General features: G+C 35.5%; 2 protein-coding genes across 2 annotated transcripts; one reads left to right on the forward strand and one right to left on the reverse strand.

Annotated features, from left to right (window-relative positions):
• Positions 1-267: 267 nt before the first annotated feature.
• LOC129887130 (BRCT domain-containing protein At4g02110-like) lies at positions 268-6,824 on the reverse strand. Its single transcript, XM_055962088.1, has 10 exons — positions 6,667-6,824; positions 6,497-6,586; positions 6,124-6,228; positions 5,428-5,529; positions 5,174-5,258; positions 4,508-4,577; positions 4,338-4,382; positions 1,113-3,608; positions 821-1,037; positions 268-724 (listed from the first exon to the last, which is right to left on the reverse strand). The coding sequence occupies exons 1-10, from the start codon at positions 6,757-6,759 to the stop codon at positions 383-385; spliced, it is 3,645 nt and encodes a 1,214-aa protein (XP_055818063.1). The 5' UTR covers positions 6,760-6,824; the 3' UTR covers positions 268-382.
• Positions 6,825-12,232: 5,408 nt separating this feature from the next.
• LOC129887133 (uncharacterized) lies at positions 12,233-20,776 on the forward strand. The gene is made up of 3 exons (XM_055962093.1): positions 12,233-12,596; positions 12,800-13,019; positions 20,155-20,776. The coding sequence occupies exons 1-3, from the start codon at positions 12,391-12,393 to the stop codon at positions 20,368-20,370; spliced, it is 642 nt and encodes a 213-aa protein (XP_055818068.1). The 5' UTR covers positions 12,233-12,390; the 3' UTR covers positions 20,371-20,776.
• Positions 20,777-21,115: the final 339 nt, after the last annotated feature.

The following is a 21,115-nucleotide window of genomic DNA, read 5'->3' on the forward strand; positions in this document are numbered from 1 at the left end:
GAAAAACTTCTCTCAAGAGATCTCCTTCAGCAAAAATATAAATTTTTTAACTATACTCTGAGCTAAATGAGAAAAACAAACTTCTAAATTGACACATCTGAATTTATGTGTTTGATTCATTTTTGGTTTACAAGATCTACTTAATTTTTGAAAGAGTACCCTTTTAGAATTTCAAGATACATTTTCTAAAAATTCTGAATAAAAACTAAATAAATTTTACCATGAATCCCAATTTGTCCATTGTTTTGGTAAGAATGCTAACGTTAATTAGTTTTCATGATCCAAATTAAATTTTAATCACAAGTAACAATATGTGAATAGATTATAGATACAAATTCATTGATCTAATCCATGCATGGATGCCATTTCATTATAACAAGTATTAGCATTCCATTTTACTATTGTCATCTGATGGCAACATATCCTCAACAACCTCTTCCAAGCGATCAGCCAGGTTTTTCAATGACCTTTCTACCCAAGTATGAGTATTGTATTGTACATAACTGTCACAGGGATAACCAGGCTTGCACACATAAGCCACCAAGTAATCAGCCAAAATGCAAGGTATCTCGCACCTTAGGAATTCTTGAACCCACGTATCATAATGAGGCATGGTCTCATCGACAACAGCAAAATTGACACCTGACTTAAGGAAGCGAGTGTAAGGAGGTGAAGTTGCTAATATAGTACCATCTCCGGCCTTGACAGCACGCTTCAGTGTATCCTGATTCAAAAAAAAGTACCAATATTGAGACATTCTAGAGGAATTATAGGAATTCAACTTACAAGGAACTTAGTGAACAAGTGCAAAATAACACACCAATGGTGGTACAATGCAGTCTCCATATATGATTATCTTCATTCCATAAAATGCACCATGTCCAGTTCTCTCCCTCAGGAGCCGCCATTTCCTTGGAGCTTCTAAGTCGATTGCTAAATCTTCTGTTAAGCCTTTCTTGTGCCATTCATATTTTTCTTCATCCAAGAGTCTTCCAGCTTCATTGCTAGCTGTTAAATAATCAGACTTTAGGATCCACCTGCAAAAATCAATAGACCAATCAGTTTACCTGTACAATTGGCACTACTGTAAATCATGATTATTGAAGCATTACCTTCCAGAGGCTGCAGCAGCAAACAATTTTTCAGTTCTGCGAATTGGATCAGGAACAATGAAATGAGTTGCCTGATATGACCATTGATGAGAATCTCTGCACACATTTCCTTTCAAACGTTTGATGACCTTCTCAAATTCCTTTCTTAGCAGTCGATGCCCACTAAGAATAAACCACCTCGGCTCAGTTCCTACTTTAGTAACCTGCAATGAGCGAGTATTTGCAACATCAGCCTTTAGAGGTTTTTTGTTATCACATTTTGGAGAACTTTTGCCAGCTCCATGTTCATTATAACTTGTGCTTTGGCCTTGAGTAAGAGGTCTATTCTCTTTCTCCAAATCCATGGAGTTCAACTCATGATCAAGTGCCAGTACTGTCTGTTCACCTGGTACAGGTAAACCTTCTCCATTCTCTGTTTCCACATTCTTCTTTTCATCATTTTCAGACTTCTTCCTTTTGGCTTCTTTTCGGGAAATTACAGCTCTTTTAGCAGCTAAATTAGTTGTTTTTCTCCTCTTCATCAAATACTTTGAACCTTTGGTTATTTTCACATCTACATCATCCTCTGCAGAAGTTGATTTATTTGACCTGGTGTTATTGCCAGAAATAGTCTTTTGAGCTTCAGAGTTATTGTCGTCAACGTCATGCATCACAGCACAATCTTCCACATCGGTCCCATCCGCATTCACCACAAGTTTCTCTGCAGATTTAACCAGAGACTGCGGTACCTCTCCTGTTAAGACATTCAACTCATCACACTCTTTACTCTCTGGAGTTTCAGCATCATCATTTATGGATTCAGCTGTTTTAACATCTTCCTTTCCAGAATCCAAGTACTTTCTTTTCTCAGTTTCTTTGCTTGATTCTACACTACCTGCTGGAGGAATCTCAACCTTTGCAAAGCTGAGAACCTCCTGGTGATCTCTGTCCTGTCTGCCCCAGCTCACAGAAGGTGCAGAATCATTTGCCGGAACAGTCTTGTTATGAAATGTAGTACCTTCCTGGTTTCTTGCATCACTTTCACAGAGACTTAGTCCAGATTCCAGTGTCTTCTTGGGAAGGGATTTTATCTTTAATGGCTTAGACCCTGACCTAGTATTTCCTACAGCATTTTCCAATTCTGCCAACCGAATAGACTTCTCAACATCTTCTCTTTTATTGCCAGGAGATGGATTTTTGACAGCTTGCAGTTCATTCCTTGGGCCGTTATGATCACCAGTAGAATGCTCAGTCTCAAATGAGTGAACATTAACGGGGTCCACATTGCTGCTCAAAGCAGTCTTTCTTAACCCCATGACAGCACAAGTGCCCGCTTGCAATGCATCCTCGTCACACTCTTGCTGATTTCCATGTATTATGGAAGTGGAAATAGAAGAATCACATTTTTGCAACGGATCAAGACTTGCACCCTTGCCAAACTGGATATTGTTCCGTAATGATAAATGTCTGCCCAACTCTTCACCACAATCTTCCATCAGGTCACTATCTACCATGCTTTCTGGATTATGACTAGTTGTTGGAGAGCTATTATGTAACTGCACCCTCCTTTTCTCAGGTAATACACCACTTTGTCCTTTTTCAAGGCATGACATTTTACTTGTAGGAATTTTTGCTGAACCAACTCCAGTTCCGTCCTGCTCTTTCTCTGAGGAAATGTTCAAGTTATCACAATGTTGACTCACCTCATTAGCGGGAGAACATCCTGCACTCTCAATTTGTTCCAAGGCCATGGTGAGACCAATTTTTCTAGGTTTTTTTTGGGAATAACTTTTAACAGCCAGGTCACCATCTAACATGCTTTCTGGATTATGACTAGTTTTTGGAGAGCCGTTATATAACATGTCCACCCTCCTTTTCTCATGGAGTACATCACTTTGGCCCTTTTCAAGGCATGACATATTACTTGTAGGAAATTTTGCAGAACCAACTTCTGTTCCATTCTGCTCTTTCTCTGAGGAGATGTTCAAGTTATCACAATGTTGACTCACCTCATTAGAGACAGGACATCCTGCTTTCTCAACTTGTTCTGTGGCAATGGTGAGACCAATTTTTATAGGTTTCTCTTGGGAATAACTTTTAACACAACTGTTTAACAAACAAGATTTAGGAGACTTCCTAGCGTTATTAGAAACTGAAGTCGGACTATTTCCATTTTGTGGCATGCTTAGTGGCACATCTTCATTTCTACTCACAGTGGTGCCAAGGGTCTCAAGATGTCTCTTGTGAGATTCCCCAAAGGTTGTAACCAGGTCCGGTTTCGATTCCTTTGGAGCACATAATGCCAGATGCTTATTGTTTCCAAGATCTGACAGACCTATAGGCGTGTGTATCTCTGAGGTGTTTCTAGAGATTTCCTCCTTCAAAAGGAACTGATTGGGACTCTTTGACTGTTGAGGACTAGTGAAAGAAACTCTCTCTCTGCCCATTGCAGCAATCTCATCTTGTTCATCTTCAGAATCCTTGGCTTCGGCTTCCATCATCTCTAACTCATACCCACTGGAGTCCAAAAAGAAAAAAGCAAAGGCATGATCATGTACAAGTTCTCTTATTAATTTAATTGGGTAGTCAAAATTGAGGCTCGCAAACATAAGCATGTTGTGTCTAGCATGACCTCTGATTTTGTCAGATAGTTGGAATATCAATAGGCTGTACCTAATTCCATTTTCATTTGACAACTCTTTCCAACAAGTATAACTTCATTATTAGGAGCAGAGTGTTCATTTTTATGTTTGTTGACTCATTGTTCCTTGGCACAGAAAGCTACCACAACTAAGAAATCAAATGAGTGAAGCAAGAAATCATTAGCATTCCAGACCTATACCATTCTAAGACACTATGAAAACTTAAGTCTGAGAAGGTACCTTGAAATTCTTACATGAGCTCCCTCTAAATTGAGCTTACGAAAACACAATGAATACTATTGATTACACAAGACAAATTGATGAATGGTGTCATGTGATTTGTAAATTAATCTAATAATCTTAAAAGATTAATCACAAATAGGAACACTGACATTCTAGAACAGGATTTCATAATGACACAATGTAAAACTTAATATATTCAAGTTCTTTAAAATAAAGGGTAAGTTTGTGGACTTCCCACAGTGCAACAACCGCCTAGGAGACATTGACATACTATAACTAAAATATCACTGCCAAAACAAAAGAAGATGCCCTCTGATAAAGAAAACGAACCAATTCACATTCATGGAGGAAAAGGTCTCACCTTTTATCATAGCTAGCCTCAGGAAGAATTTCCCAGGCCCTTAAGCTGCAGAATAAAACAAATTTAAAAGGAAGCATCTTGAGCAACCAGAAAGTAAAGAAGTTTATATTGAGGAAAAGTGACCAAAAAGGTGTTGGCATGTGTAAGTTCTACAGAATGTTATGGCTTACCAATCTTCTAGCCACAGGTGATTCACTAGCTTTATCTTCTTCATTTTCTTGGCAAGCTCGTATTTCTCTCCTATCAAATAACAGAGGCTCATATGGAATAATAAAAAAGTAGTAAATAGAACAATAACTGATACAGTAAAAAGAGAAATCATATTGAATTTGAAGCATCTTTCTTCCATCGCCTGATTTGGTGGAAAAGCGAATTAAAAGTCATAACCAGTCTCATAAGAGTGAATTACTATCACTTAAGGTAATTCATAGTTCCGCATTAGCAAATGCTTACCTTAAGCCTCAAAACCTGGAATTTGCTACAGTAATCTATACATATAAAAGAAAGAACAGAGAATGAAACTTATCCAGGACTTTCTGCTTATCATGCTGATTTCAAATAAATGTGATTTCATTAGATTAAATACTACGCTAACTGGATCATTCACTCTCTTGTGAACTACCCACATCCAATGCATACCCACATCAGCAATCCAGGTAAAATAGTTTAGTTGTGTATTCAAGTTTAAAATGAGGTTAAAGGAGTTGCTTCTTAAAGAAAGGGCTCCGCCCGCTTGAATCCCCCTTAACTCCTGCAAGGATAAACTGCACTGAAGAAAGAAGATAAGAAACAAGGGGATAAGGTATTACATGCTGCAACAGGACAAATAAGTTTACCCTCAAATTTGTAGCAAATAAGATGAGTGACTTTGTTTGCAACCAATGGCTTTAAAAAATTTGCACCCATCAGCCCAACCATTATCTGGAAGTAGAAGAAGAAGGAATCAAATAGCACGGTGGCATGAGTTGAAATTGAGAAGCAACTAGTATCTTTTCTAAGAAAGATATAATGGTACTTTAAGAAAACAAGAGAGATGGAAAGAAAGATATAATGGTACTTTAAGAAAACAAGAGAGCTGGAATCTACAAACCATAATATCATCTCGGTCCTGCCGCTGATATCCAGTTAAGCACAATATTAGTGATTTAGCACCTGGGATTCCAGTCAAATCCCTTGGAGGTCTGTACATAATCTGTAAGAGAAATAGTGAATAGTCTGACTTTGGGAAAGGAGCTAAATTATCAAATATTTGAAGTATCACAAGTTAAGGGAATCTCCAGCATCATGGAACAATGATTTCAATCTTCCAGCAGAGAATTTTGAGCTCATACAAACCAATTAAGACATTCATGTGGTACTTTAGGGAGCAAGACACAAGCCATGCATTTATGTAGTTAGTTATTATTTATTCGGCATAAATTTTGTACAGATCTTTGGAGCACGATGTTGGTACCTGAACGTACTTCACAAGTGATCAGAAATAAAGACCGGTGGAAAAGCCAAACCATGTGAAATGAAAAACATTTATGTAGAGCTAGACTCACAGGCATAACTTAAGCATCAACTTGTGCACCAAGTGGCATTTGAAAGAAGAGAACAAAAACTCTCACAGATAAACGAGCATATCAAGTCTGAGTATATCACGAAAATGCTAACTCATCGTCATCATAAAACATTCAGCTATAAACCTACAACCAGACATTTAACTTAGTATGCACTCAATGAAAACATTTTCCAATTCAGAAAAAAAAAAGACATCAAAATCAAACTTTCAGAATGAACTCACAGAGAGGTGATCGACAGGCATTCCCACATCGAAACTGTGCTCAACCCACAAGCCTGTTACTAAAAATTTTCCATCTCGTCGGGCAGCAACACACAGGGGATCATCCTAGATATAAAAAAGAAAATCCCATGTAGTTGGTTGGTTGATTGATAAAATTGGAAGCAATAAAACTACGACTTGATTTCTCACATGGACACTCAACTAATTAATAGTAGTTATTATCTCATAAAATAACTTTATTTGTGGAAGAAAATTGAGATCAAGAATAAAGAAAACTTTTTGAGATGAAAAATGTTAGATGAGAAATCAAACCCAAGAAGTGCCAAAAAGGGGAGAAATGAGAATATAATTTTGGTGCAAAAGTTGTTCTTACATAAACTGTTCTATCAACAATGAGGTGCGTGCAATCCGGTCCATATTTGCTCACGTCAACTCCACCGGCCTCTAAAAGCTTGGACGTGACCTTCAAGGAGGGGAAAACGACTAAAATTACTATTATGAAGAGGAAAACCTGATAACAGTCACTGGATCCTCGGGTAAAACCTGTTCTTTCTTAGGGGAATCGAACCCGGCAAGAACAAAACGGATACCATTGAAGATTTTGGAAGGGTCACCATATATCTCACTTTCCGCCATTGAAATTCCTATTTGTTTTTGCTGAATCTACCAATAGTATTAACCCAAAAACAAAAACACAACTCTCAAATCATACAAAGGTGGGGCTTTTCTATTTTGAATGGCTTCTTAAATAATTTTGGCTCCACTGGCGGGAGATTAAATTTGACTCACACGTGTGCCATTACCAGTCACTTTTGGGCTTGGGACGCGTTTGCACTTCCGAATAGTGGTGGCAAATGGGTGGTTGGATCAAATTTGGACGGATTAAAAATGGATTGGGTAAAATATGAATCGGATAAATTACAATTCTAACCCATTTTTATGATCTTCTAAAGCGAATTGATGACTTATAAGAAAATGTAGCTTTAGAAAGGGGATTTAATTATGTCTCTCACTAAAAGTTACAATAGTGTAAGAAAAAAATTCAACAATTGTAAGAATTTCAAGAAAGATTAGAGTTGCCTGGGTGGTTTAATTGTGTTAATTAATTCTTTTATCCTTTTTATCTATTACTTTTGCAACAACCAAAAAAGACTAGAATATTTATCATTTTACAAAATGAAGAAAATATTTATTTTCTTCGATTCCATCCTTAAATATGAGCGGATTGGGCGGGTTAGCGAAAAATGGGTTAGGATTGCCAGCACTACTTCGGAATGACACCAAGTAGCCACTTTTAGGCCCAAAAAATTGACGCAGGTTCTCCTCAATATTATATTATTATACTATAGTATAAGGGGTCGTTTGGTGTAATGGATAAGAAGGGATAATCCTAGGATAATTTTTGAATGTCTTTTAATTGCTTGTTTGATTGCAAAAACTGGGATAACTTATCCTAGGATTAACAATTAGGGGCCGTTTGGTGTGATGGAAAAGAATAGTTAATCCCGAAATAATTTTTAAGTGACATTTAATCCCTTGTTTTGTTGCAGAGGTTGGGATAGTTTATTCCAAGATTAACAATTAGTATTTGGATAACTTATCGCTCCATAAGGGTGGAATAATAATCTCAGAATAACTTATCCTGGATAAAGATGTAAAATAACAAAAATACCCCCTTAAACTCTTTTTTATACATCATTTTTACATTCATGTATATTAACATAATTTTTAAATACATTTATAATAATATTTATAATTTTAATTAATCTTTATTTTTATGATAATATGTTTTTCTATTAAAAAATTACATTTTATAAATACAATTTATATTTATGAATATATTATAAGTTGAATTTATTTGTCTAATTCTTATGTTTATTTATATTTTGATTTCTCTTAAAATGTTCACTCCACTACTAAATTACATATTTTTAATTAAATAGTTTATTACTAACTTAAAAATTATATTTTATATATCAATTAAAATATAAATAACTTTAAAATGTAGATAATTTTGATAATTAAATTTCTTTTACTTTAATAAACTTAAACTGAAAGTTTTATTTTTAAGTTAAATAAGATGGAAGTTTTATTTTTAAGTTAAATAAGATAAAAAAATTATTTAACGCTAAATTAGATGAAAATTTTATTTTTAAGTTAAATAAGATGAAAGTTTAATTTTTAAAACATGTGACACAATCATGGAAATACATATATAAAAATATTTAAGTTAAATAAGATGGAAAATTTATTTTTAGGAATGAATAACTAAAGCTTGCAAAGAAAATGTAAAAATAAAAAAAAAGGTAGAGGGTATTTTTGTAAACAAACAACTTATTTTTAAAAATTATGCAGTAAATGTAATTTTGAATATGACCAACCAAACAAGCATTAAAAACTACTCTCAGTATAACTAATCCATCATAACTTATCCAACATAACTTGCTTCCAAACCAAACGGCCCCTTAGTACTGGATAATTTATTACTTTCCGATGATGGAATAGTAATCCTAGGATAACTTATCTTGAGATAAAGTGTAACGACCCATTAGGTCATTTTGAGAACTAGAGTTTTTTATTTCATAAAAGAATCATTCCGTAATTTTTTAATGGGTATTTGGACTAGTCGATAACTACAGTTATTTAGTTGAGGGGTAAGTTTAGATAATTAATTTAATTAGTGGAATTAATTGATGATTTATTTAATATGTTATACCACTTATCCATATTTATTAAATTAAAGTTAGTAGGGTTACCCACTTTTACTACATACCTACAGGACGACGAAGAGACGATCGAATGCCTCTTTAAGAAAATTTGTTTCATGTATCATAAACACATGTTCCTTTCTTATATAAAGACTCAGCTTCACTTTTTCAGTAACTCTTATTAGTATCCATAGTAATTTGTCTATGTGGTTTGCACTTTGTGTGTTAAGCATATGTAAAAAAATATAAGGCGTATTTCTCAATGATATTACATCCTAATTATGGACTTAGAATGATCTAATTTTTAGTAGCTTGAAATACATTAAAGTGTGATGAGACTAAGGATTCTGATAATAGAAGAAATATAGGGATATTTTTGAATTATGCTCTGGAAGTTATCATAAGGACTGAGAATTGGACACAGATGCTTAAAATAGGATATCTGAGGTGTTTAGCACTGATGGACTGATCTGCATTGCTTTTAGATTTTTTTTGGGCTTGACCGTTTGATTGGTGGTGCATAGGTTCTGCAGTTGGTGTTCTTCCGCCAACATGTTGTTTTCATAATTTGGTTTTAAGTATTCGTCAGAATTTTCTTATTATATTCACATTATGATTCAAGTCTTGATATATTGAGATAAATAATTAACTAATAGGGTATCACATTATAAGAATATCATTAGATTTATGTTATTGGAAGAAATTGAGGCTTAACCTCGGGCTTGAGATTTTAAGAAATTGATTATAGAATTGGGTGAGTTGTTGGGTCTATGTTAAATATATAAATAATATTGGTGTCTATGGACTAGTTACTTATAAATATTATATATTTGATAGATTGAAAATAGTCTGAGGCATTGAAAAAAGAAAGGATATTGGTGGATTAACTTGCTTTACTTCGGTTCTTCGATTGAGGTAGGTTATGGTTTTATTATATATCATAGATAGACTCTTAATAGCGATTGATAGTCATTGGGTAACATGTGAAGTTTGCTATGTATTTAATTGTTGTGGTTTGAATGGTTGGTATGTTGTTGTGATTGGTCTGAAATTCCAAGACCGTGGAATCCATAATCTTGAACTTGCCCTATCAAAAATGGAGCCTTAAATAAAGAAGGTTTGATGAAATATTGTTAATGAAGTGAAATATAATAATAAAGAATGATAAATTAATTATATTTGATCGGGTGTCACATTCCGATATGATATATTTGGATCGAGTGTCACATTCTGACACGATATATTTAGATCGGGTGTCACATTCCGATACTATATATTTGGATCGGGTGTCATGTTCCGGCACGGTAATATTAAAGAAAACAAATGAAAATGACGTAATGTTATCCAATCTCCAATAACTCATTTTCCAAAAGACCGTGATGTGGGGGCCTGAGTCCTCATGTGTGATCTTGATATTGTTGTCTGGTTATGTAATTGTTCATTGGTTATCATCTGTTAAGTGCTATGGTTGATTTTCCGCTATTACTTTATTCTTATTAATTTTTATTTTTAATCGGCCGAGGATACCTACTCAGTACATGTTGTCCTGTACTGACCCCTACTTGTATCTTTCTTTATTTTATTTGTGGAGTGCAGCGAGTCTTCCATCGCTTTCGACTCGATCTTAGCTCTAGTTAGTCTACAGTTCATCGGATTGCAGGGTGAGCTATCCTTCTAGCTGGCGATGAAATCTCTTGTCATGGCATGGTGTCCTTAGTTTTCGGACACACTATGTTAATTATTTATTCTGGTGTTGATATTTTCAGACTTAGTTTTAGAATTTAGATGTCCTTCATGTGATGACTTTCAGCTTTTGGAAAAAATGTATTTATTTGAGCTTCCGCGTTATTGTCATATTTATTAGTTGGAATTTGTATCATTGGTTCTCCACCTAGAAGGTTAAGTGTGGGTGCTACTCATGACCCATTTTGGGTCGTGACATAAAGTGTGTAAAATAATAAAAATTCCCCCCTAAACTCTCTTTTATACTCCACTTTTTACACTCATGTATACTAACATAATTCTTATGTTTATTTATATTTTGATTTCTCTTAAAATGTTCACTCCACTACTAAATTATATATTTTTAATTAAATAGTTTATTACACACTTAAAACTATGTTTTATATATCAATTAAAATGTAGATGGCTTTAGAATGTGGATAGTTTTAATAATATTTTTTTTTACTTTAATAAACTTTAAATAAAAATTTTATTTTTAAGTTAAACAAGATGAAAATTTTATTTAAAGCAAAATAAGATTGAAGTTTTATTTTTAAGTTAAATAAGATTGAAGTTTTATTTTTAAGTTAAATAAGATGAAAGTTTAATTTTAAAAACACATGATACAATCATGGAAATACATACACAAAAATATTTAAGTTTAATGAGAAAATTTTATTTTTAAGAATGAATGAGTAAAGCGTGGAAAGAAAATATAAATAGATAAATAAATAAAATAAAATAAGATAGAGGTATTTTTGTAAAAAAATAACAACTTATATTTAGAAATTACTTCATGAATATAATTTTGAATATAACAAACCAAACACAATGACTTATCCTAATATAACTAATTTCATCATAACTTGTATCCAAATCAAACGACCCTAACAGTCTAGACCACACATGTCAACGACAAGATGTGTCACACCCCAAGAGGGTACCATGGGTGTGGCCGGCACTCGAAGACCATTGTTGGTCTCCAAGCGAACCACTTGATCCAATCAAATATTTATTCATTCAGCGAAAGAATTAAACAACAGAAAAGGGGACAATCAAGTAGGCTAACGAAATCAACAACTTATGAAAGAATAACATATTTAAATCAAATCCCAACTCAACTACATGTCAAAGAATAATTTTGAAAATCAAAACAATAACTCAACACTATCACTATCTATCTATGAAGCCTCTAATACTATTAAGAAGATGTCAATAATAAGTTCATGACTACCCAAAATCCTTCGCACCAAACCACCCCTCAGCTAGTTATTATAAGGAATTGTTTAATGAAATTGTAACTTACTTCATTATTAAAGCAAGTTATCAGTCAACCACTCACTTTAAATTAATGTATTTTTATTGTAATTGTAAATATCATTTCTATTTTTCAAATGACCAGTCAATTTTCTAGAGTGAAACCACATACATAGTAGCAAGAAGAGGAAGATGCCGTTTGTATTTACCTATCAACCGTTTATAAGCTGTTTTTAATTTTTTTTTATGTTTGGACAATCAATTTAAAATTATTTTTTATTTAAAATAAATTTTAATAAATAATTAAATTTATTTATATAAATTTATTTTAGACAATTTATAAATTAAAAATAATTTGTAAGTCAAAATTTTTTTGAAAACATCTTTCCAGGAGCCACCATCGGTACTAGTCCAGGAGGTCAATACTGGCTAGAGTCCGATTAAAAAAGTTTCGAAGCTTCTCGAAGTGGCGTAGGTGTAGGTAAAGCCAAAGCCAAGATACATTTTTGACCAGAAAACCACTTCCTTCTTCATCTTCTCATCATCGAGCAAAAGCAATTTCGATCTAAGAATAGAAATCATGGGTTGGATGACACGATTCTTAGCTGCTGTAGCGTTCTTGGCTATTGGAGTACTTTTTTCTCCAGAAACTTTCGGATCAAAATCAGATGGTCAACATTCTCCAAAGCTCGCAACTTATCTGAAATTGGCTCATCTTCTATGCTTTTCCACTGCCTTTGGTGCTGCTCTATGGGTCACTTTCATCGGTGGTATCATCATGTTCAAGTATTCCTCTTAATCTTTCTCTAATTACCTTTTTTCTTAAACCCCACTTCGTCTAATTTTAGTTTTTTCCCCCTGATTTTCTATTTGAAGTATTAGCAATCAATTGCACCTCAACCCTAAGTTATTTGGTGCCTGTTTCAATAATCCTGTGTACTAACTCAGCTCAATGGGTTTTCAGATAATTTGGGTTATTTTTGTTGTAGGAATTTGCCTAGGCATCAGTTTGGGAATCTGCAGAGTAAAATGTTTCCTGCCTATTTTTCCATGGTAGGGGTGTGTTGTGCTGTGTCCGTGGGTTCTTTTGGGTACTTGCATCCTTGGAAGACTGCCTCTGCTGCTGAGAAGTACCAACTTGGGTTTATTCTTGCTGCATTTGCTTTCAACCTTAGCAACCTCTTTGTCTTTACTCCTATGACCATTCAGGTACTAGACTGTATTATGCGATGTAACATTTTTATGTCCAAATGAGTACTGATAGGCATGGCTATAGTCCAATTGTGATGTGCAGTTGTCACAGCAGTTGTCCCGAGGTTACTGAAAATAGATAGGATAACCACTTATAGAATCCATTGGATTGACTTAAATGAAATGGTATGGTTAATAGAATAAATCAGTTGATTAATGGTCAACTTCTTGAAACACAGCCATAGGGAATAGGTTATAGATTTATCCCATTAAGATAAGGAATAATATGGTTACATCAGAAAAAGAACCATTTATGCCACAGCAGATGGCCAAACTGCTATTTTGAAGGAGTTTCACAAGTGATTAATTCTATGCTAGACTGGTATGGCTGTGTTGCTATTTCAGAAAAGTTTCACCTATAGGCCTTACAGGATTTTGGAATGCTGATGCAGGCTTACAAGGTGATATCCTTTTGAGCGGAAAACTACTTTTAATGGGTTTACCTTAAATTTTGGTCCTTGGGTTTACTTTAGACTGTCAACAGTTGTCATTTCTTGGTTTCTGAGCCCCCTGATGATTAGAGATTGATAGGAGCTGTTCTTCAAACATTTTATTGTTATTTAGGAGAAAAGAATGCTTATTTTTTCCGAGACCCCTAATGACTAGAGACTGATAAGAGCTGTTCTTTTAAAAGTTCATTCTTATTCTGGAGAAAACACTACTTGTGCAAGAATTAGCAAATGACAAAATAGTGTGTTGATTTTGATGAAGTTAATTGAAAAGAAAGCCTGACCAGCGGTCTTTGGACTGAAAGGAAATTGGGAGAGGCGCAAGATCTCCTGATGAAGCTTCGATTTACTCCCAATACTTGGAAATATGGAGAAAGCATAAACTCCCATGAACTTATTACAAGGAGGGTAAATTCCCCCCCCCCCCCCTGCTTTTAGCACCTCTAATTACCTCCTCGCGGTAGTGAAATAGGCTAGTCCACTACTTACAGTTTCAAAAACCAAATATTCACCCCTTTGCTATTTCTTCTGGCTTAACGATGCTAGTTTCCCCATTAAACCATCTACACCTTAATCCCTAAATAGTTGCAGTCAGATAGATGAATCCTTAATATCCATCTTGCTATCTCGCCAGATATGGAAACTTTTCTTTACAATGCTCAATCTTTTGATTTTAAAGACAAATTATGTACTTATCTTCATTATTTTTTCTACACATTCAAATCTTCAACAAACTAATAAGATTCCAGGAAGATACTAGATTTCGTGTAGGTGTACCAACAATGTCAACGAGTTGTTATAGTGTATATGGACCTTTTTCTTCCATTGTGTTCTGATGTTCCCTGAGTACAGATTGATCCCGATAGAGATTGTAGGACTTTTGAGACATCTTTCTTCTATGTGATTTTAGCTTTCGCGTTGAGGAAGCTGTAAAATTTACTATTCTCCCTTAGTATCTAAACCTTACTGAGTAATTATATAGGAATACAATAATCTTATAACTATCTTAACTTTATTGATACCCTTGTGCTTTCCACTATGTCACTCTCCTGGTACTTTTATGCGGCTTCCTATTGTTACTAAAGTTGTAGAGGAAAAACAGAATTTATTAATTATGTTATCCGATGAGTACTCTCAATGTGTATATTCATGATTTATCCTCTGGTTGGGTGAAAAGAGTAGTAGTTACCATTCACCAGGGATAGTTTGTACTCTACCCAATGATTGGTCAAATTAGTAAAGGGCAGCCCGGTGCACTAAAGCTCCCGCTATGCGTAGGGTCCGGGGAAGGGCCCAATCACAAGGGTCTATTGTACGCAGCCTTACCTTGCATTTCTGCCAGAGGTTGTTTTCAAGGATTGAACCCGTGACCTCCTTGTCACATGGCAACAACTTTACCAGTTACTCCAAGGCTCCCCTTTGATTGGTCAAATTAGTGAGTTTCAAAAATCAAAACTAGAAGGGTAATATGCATTTTCCAAACAGTTTAACAGTGTTAAGCGGGAGTAACCAGAATAGGTTAGTTTGCTGAGGTATGAGACCACAACTATTTATTACCACACCGGTTAATTTGCTATCTGATTTAATAATCTAAGGAAATGAGGAGATTGGCGATGATGTTACACATCATATTGGAGCGGGCTGGATAAATTGGAAGCTCACATCTGGTTTTTGTGTGATAAAAATGTGTCACCATGCCTTAGAGGTAAGTTTTATAAAGTGGTGGTCAGACCATCTATGTTGTATGGGCGGAGTGTTGGCCGGTCAATAACTCGCACATCCAGAAGATGATAGTAGCGGAAATGAGGATGTTGAAATGAATGCGTGGGCATATTATGAGAGATAAGATCAGGAACAAGCTATCCGGGACAAGGTGAATGTGGCCTCCGTGATGGATAAGATGAGGTAGGCTAGTTTGGGATGGTTCAAACATGTGAAGAGAAGATGCACGCACATATGCTCTAGTGAGGACGTGTGAGAGATTAGCTATAGTGGGTATAAAGAGAGGTAGAGGTAGGCTGAAAAAGTCTTGTAGAGAGGTGATTAGACATGATATGACATGATATGACATGACATAATTAACTTACTGAGGACATGGCCCTAGATAAAATGATATGGAGGTTGAGAATTATGATAGAAGGTTAGTAGGTAGTCAAACGTTGTCTAGTTCCCTTATCAATATTGTTATTATTACTCTCCTACTATCTTATTCTTCTAGTTTAATTTTACATGTTGTTTCCTTTGCTTCAGCTATCGTATTATTTGTTCTTACTGTTCTCTTCTTCAGATTCTTCACTACTGTATTTGCTTTACATACTTGATTTTTTTGATATGCTTTACTTGAGTCGAGGGTATATCGGAAACAACCTCTCTGTCTTCACAAAGTAGCTGTAAACTGCGTACACATCACCCTCCTCCGACCCCACTTGTGGGATTACACTGGTTATGTTGTTGTTGTACTGGTTGGTTTGCCAGGCTGCTAAACTACCCGACCTTGAAAGATAAAACAGAAATTTTGTTATTGGAAGAATTTTGAAAGTTTCACCTCTTTTGTTGAACCTACCCAGGAAAAAAAAACATAAACTAACCCATGTCAGAGCTGTCCTTGCGAGGACCACTTGTCTTATGGTAGTACCATCGGTATCTACTTATCAAAAATAATAATTAAATATTTAAAGGAGTAATTGAATGTAAAAAACTAAGACATGGGAAGGTAAAAGAGCTAACCAATTCCTTAAGAACATTGAATGTTTTTGGAAGAAATTATATATAACATGGATTACTTATCAAAAGGAATAACATATTTAATCAGTTGAGCCTCTTACTTTCATTATTTATTAATTTCGCCAAATTTATATCGTCAATAGAATTTTAATTCCTCTTTTATGAGTTCCCAATGTTCTTGTCATCGGCTTCCAAGTTCTGGTTTCCTGACGATGATCTGGTTCTTTATATACTTGCATGGGCTGGGTCGTTATGTTAGGTACCATGCATTTTGGATCATCCTTATTGAAGCAAATACGCTCCTAAGCTCTGTTGACCATCCTTCAGAATTCTATCATGTTAACATGTATCTGAATTTTCTTAAGATCTGGAACCAGAAAGTGTTGTCGAAGGAGAAAAGCATAAAAAGTGCTCCAGGTCTCTACTGGGTTTTAGCTAAGTGCAATCCAAGTGTGGGCTTTAGTTAAAAAGGTGAAACGAAGAAAAAACAATAAAAATGTATATGTAATGTAAGAAAAAGTGACAACGTCATTGATAATGATATCCTTAAAAGTAAAAAACGTATTTTGCTAATCATATTTTTTTTGTTTAGTACCGTTCTGTTCAAGTTAGAACTTATTGACAATGAAGCGCATGCCTTAGTAACTTGCCTATGCTGAAGCACAACGTAAGTGATGTGAACCGCCAACCTTGAGCTTCAGGCCTTAAGCATGTCAGTTGAGCCTTTGCCAACATTGTCGATATCCATTTTGAATTCCTTTGATCCCTCACATGCAAGTAGTCCCTAAAGATTTACTATCTTCTTGATCCATGCAAATTTTGCATATAATCAACCATTCCATTTTAGAAAAAGATCCATACAAGCAATACCAACTAGTTGAAATTAAGGTCTTTCATGTCGGTTCACTAGGTCTAATGTTTGATAGGAGAACTTATAATCTCTTTGTTTAAAAATAAATAAATAGAAGTGTATGGTCTAGCTAATGTGACCTCGACCATTCCACCTAGTGTCTTTTATATTTCAGTAGCACCAATACTAGGTTATTCTGCCACGAGGACTTAGGCAGATGGAAGAATCACTTAACTTTTTTTGCCTCTACTAAGATAAGAACTTTGGCCTCCCATGGTTTCCATCCACTTCATTGACCGTTAGGCTCAACCTTGGTGCTACGAGTTTCTTTAATCTCGTAGAAATTTGCATGTCAGTTGACACAAAGAACCTTTAGCGGTGTAAAACCTCGATTATGAAATATTGGAATGAATTGGGTCCAAATAAACCGGAATAGATAGTGATGATTCATGTAGACGACCCACCTAGGTTGTTTGTGCCATTCATCAAACAATTTTTTCCTTAACTGTGATCTTATTGAACATTACCAAATGAGTAGTATTTTTATGTAGTTTTTTAAATTTGAATTTTATTGTACAAAAAAATTTGAACAGATGTCTATATTCACAGTGGAAATTGGATCACTGCTCTTCATATATTGTGACCTATGTTTCTTCTTGGGATGGGAAGTATTGTATAGATGCAAGCTCTAGGGAGATTGTTTTCATCCTGTCTAGTTGTTTGTCCTCTGTTTGAAGCACAAGTAGCAATATGTGAGCCTCAACCTGTTTCCATATACCCTATGCTAATGACTTTTTCTTGTTTTTGTTTCTACATCTTTAGCTTGATGCTAAACTTGTAATCTGGAAAACCTTCCACCACAAACCCATTCCACCATCCCTGTACCATATCATTGAAGCCTTCTACTTTGAGGCACCAGTTTTCGAACTTAAAGTAATAGCTTCTCTGCTCCCAGTTCCCATATTCAAGCATAATAGGGCTATGATCAGAAAAATCACTCTAGGCGGTATATTCTGACTGATATTTTAAAATCTTCCTCCCAGTCAGTGGAATGGAGAAATCTATCTAACCTGGCAACACTTTGGTGATTGACTCCCCTGAACCATATGAATTTCCCCTCATTCAAGTGGGGATCATAAAACTCCATATCCTCTATCTACTTAGAGAAATCAGACATAACATTCGTGATTCTATTGCATCCTTTTCTTTCCCTCATGAATCTAACTGTATGAACGTCCTCATCGGAAATCCAGGGGACCCTCACATAGTTCCCTCATTGCTCCAATTCTCCCCAGCATTCTACTGAGGACATGACCTTAGACATGAGGGTGTGGAGGTCGCATATTAAGGTAGAAGGTTAGTAGGCAGTGCAATGTTGTCTTGCTTTTTAAGGGTTTAAGTTTGTTGGTGTCTGTCGTTGTACTAGTCGTATTCTTGTAGTTCTTGCTTTTGATATCTATCATCATTTGTTTATTGTGTTTCTGTTACTGCACTATTATTTTGTTGTTCTTATTTCTTTCTTGTTGGCTTTGCACTACATTTATTAATTGTTATGTTTACTTCATTATTTTCTTCTTCTGTATACCTGGATTTGCTGCATATGAGCACAGGGTCTTTTGGAAACAGCCTCTCTAGGCAACTCACAAGAAGCTCATGGGCATCCTCGCCCGCAACACCTGAGAACTTGGGAGGACCCAACCTGATGAATCGTCCCAACATCTTCTTCTCCTCAGAAGACATAACCGGCCCAACTGCGATAGGCAGAGAAACTGTCGGCACTGGCAGAACCCCTAAGTGAGGAGCCAAAGCAGCAGGCTGCGCCCTTAGTGCCTGAACACCCTGTGCCCCTGCCTTGGCTGAGCCTCAATGAGGTAGTGCCGTAGTGGAAAGGCTTGCGTATACTCTAACCTCCCAGATCCCACTTGTGGGATTTCATTGGGTATGTTGTTGTATGGGGTGTATAACTCCATAAACCCCAATGAGATACCAAATAAAAGAGTTCTGCACCGAGACGAACTTGCAAGTAATGGAGTATTGCCCTACTTCCATCATGGTACCAACTCAAATTCTGCCATCCCACATAACCAATATCCCCCCGCTGCTACCATCAGCTTTTACATAGCCACATCTCATCCACCTACATGACCACAGTTGCTTCGCAATACCCTCCACATCCTTATCTTAGTTTCTTGAAAGCTGAATACATCCGCCTTCCACTTCTGTAAAGAGAACTTAACAAGATTTCTATTGGAAGTATTGTTAAGTCCCCTTACATTCCAAGTGACAAGACTAACTTTCATTAAAAGGTTTTAAAAAATGAGATTTCTCCATCTGCTGGAGAGAGACATTCTATTTTAAGACACAAATTGAAACAGTGTGCTTGTCAAGGTTAAAGATAAGAGTGACAACTATTGGTATAGTGTATTCTCGTAATTCATCATGTTTTGTTGGAGTTGGATCTGAGGGTGACTTCCAATGTTCCATTTTCCATGTGCCCAAAAGATGTGGGCTATTCGTGAAGGGAAAATCCACTTTATATCATCATGCATCATCTATCAGGCAGGGGAATGTGCAATTAGCCTAAGTGTATTTGATTCTCCCTTGTAGTTTCTATATGTTCATTGAGCTTAAATTACTTGCAACGTAAGTAATGAATGGTAGAAACATATTACTACCTTGTTGAGATCTTTGAGCCCAAAGATATGAGGTTCTTTGACTTTATGTTTATGAACTGGTGATAATGAACAGCAGGTGATTTTCTCTGCATTGATGAATTTCACTATTTGATCCAACATTGTGATAGACTAAAAATGGTTAACATAAATGGATAATACAGCGACTTCATTTTTTTTTTCGGTTGCTAGAAAATGGGTGGTTTACTGCAGACAAATATGTTAGTCTTGATATTGAGATGACATCTGGAATCTTGGCACTGCTCTGAATTGGGACATGCTCTGATGCAGAACATCTCACTTCTGTTACAATATTAGTTTGAAAACTGTCCCAGGAAAGTCTTTTAATTAGTTTATCATTGGATTCTGATGTAAATAATGTGATTGATGTTGAGCAGATGATGAAGCAAAGGCATAAGATAGAAAGAGAGGCAAACATCGGGGAGGAAGTTGGGTGGACTAAAAACCAGGAAGTTGCAAAGGTTAATCCAAAGCTTTCCGCAATGAACAAGAAATTTGGGATGATTCATGGCCTATCTTCCCTTGCTAACATTTTCTCCTTCGGTTGCCTCGCAATGCATACTTGGTACCTGGCAGGAAAATTGGATCTCTAAGTTTTTTAGATATGTCCGGTGCCAGAGATACTAAAATTGCTTTATGAATGTATCTATCTGCTACTTTGAACCATTACTCTAGTGGCTTCTGTATTGTGTTAAATGTAGCTCGACACCAAGCAGGAATAAAAATATACACGTTACCAAGTCTACATGTGATAGGTTCTGTTGGAACTGGATGATCCTATTTGGTCAAATACCTAGCGACAAATTTCTATATTTCTAAACAAGTTCATGGATAACATACCTCAAGGTTTTCGTCTTGATGAGATTGATATCCATTGATGATCGTGACCATGATACGAAGCTGGAATTGCTAATTAGGATGAATGGCCTAATTGTGGATATGATGTTGGAGATAGACTGGTTTTATATCACCATTTAATTTGAATTTCAAACATTCATGATCCGGATGTGTGTCTAATGATTTATCCTTCGGTCTATTAGGGAAGCATCTTTTCAGGAATTGTGAAAGATGTTGTATTAGAAATATTGTTATTTCTTTGACTCATATTCCTCTAAAAGTGGATTCTGCTCTAATAGTTTTGAATAAATTAAATATGTGCATTAAGATACAAAAGCTTCTTATTTCACAACAAAAGCACTTTTTTACTCTTTCATATACTATGGTATTTCACTTGGAAATTAAAATGTTCCATACTAATGAATTCACATTCATAACCAGGGTTCCAATGAACGAGATCTTGTAGCACTTACTAATGAGGTCAATGTTTTGTATTTCATG

Source organism: Solanum dulcamara, chromosome 4 (assembly GCF_947179165.1).
Source record: "Solanum dulcamara chromosome 4, daSolDulc1.2, whole genome shotgun sequence".
NCBI classification, from domain to species: Eukaryota; Viridiplantae; Streptophyta; class Magnoliopsida; order Solanales; family Solanaceae; genus Solanum; species Solanum dulcamara.

What these genes read in the sequence shown, in the direction of transcription:
- LOC129887130 (XM_055962088.1), bottom strand. Translation starts at nt 6,759, where the DNA reads ATGGCGGAAAGTGAGATATATGGTGACCCTTCCAAAATCTTCAATGGT. An exon ending in ATTCCCCTAAGAAAGAACAG is followed by an intron (nt 6,587 to 6,666) that starts GTTTTACCCGAG and finishes CCCTCCTTGAAG; the next exon opens with GTCACGTCCAAGCTTTTAGA. An exon ending in TATTTGCTACAAATTTGAGG is followed by an intron (nt 4,578 to 5,173) that starts GTAAACTTATTT and finishes GTTATTTGATAG; the next exon opens with GAGAGAAATACGAGCTTGCC.
- LOC129887133 (XM_055962093.1), top strand. Translation starts at nt 12,391, where the DNA reads ATGGGTTGGATGACACGATTCTTAGCTGCTGTAGCGTTCTTGGCTATT. An exon ending in GGTGGTATCATCATGTTCAA is followed by an intron (nt 12,597 to 12,799) that starts GTATTCCTCTTA and finishes TTTTTGTTGTAG; the next exon opens with GAATTTGCCTAGGCATCAGT. An exon ending in TTACTCCTATGACCATTCAG is followed by an intron (nt 13,020 to 20,154) that starts GTACTAGACTGT and finishes GATGTTGAGCAG; the next exon opens with ATGATGAAGCAAAGGCATAA.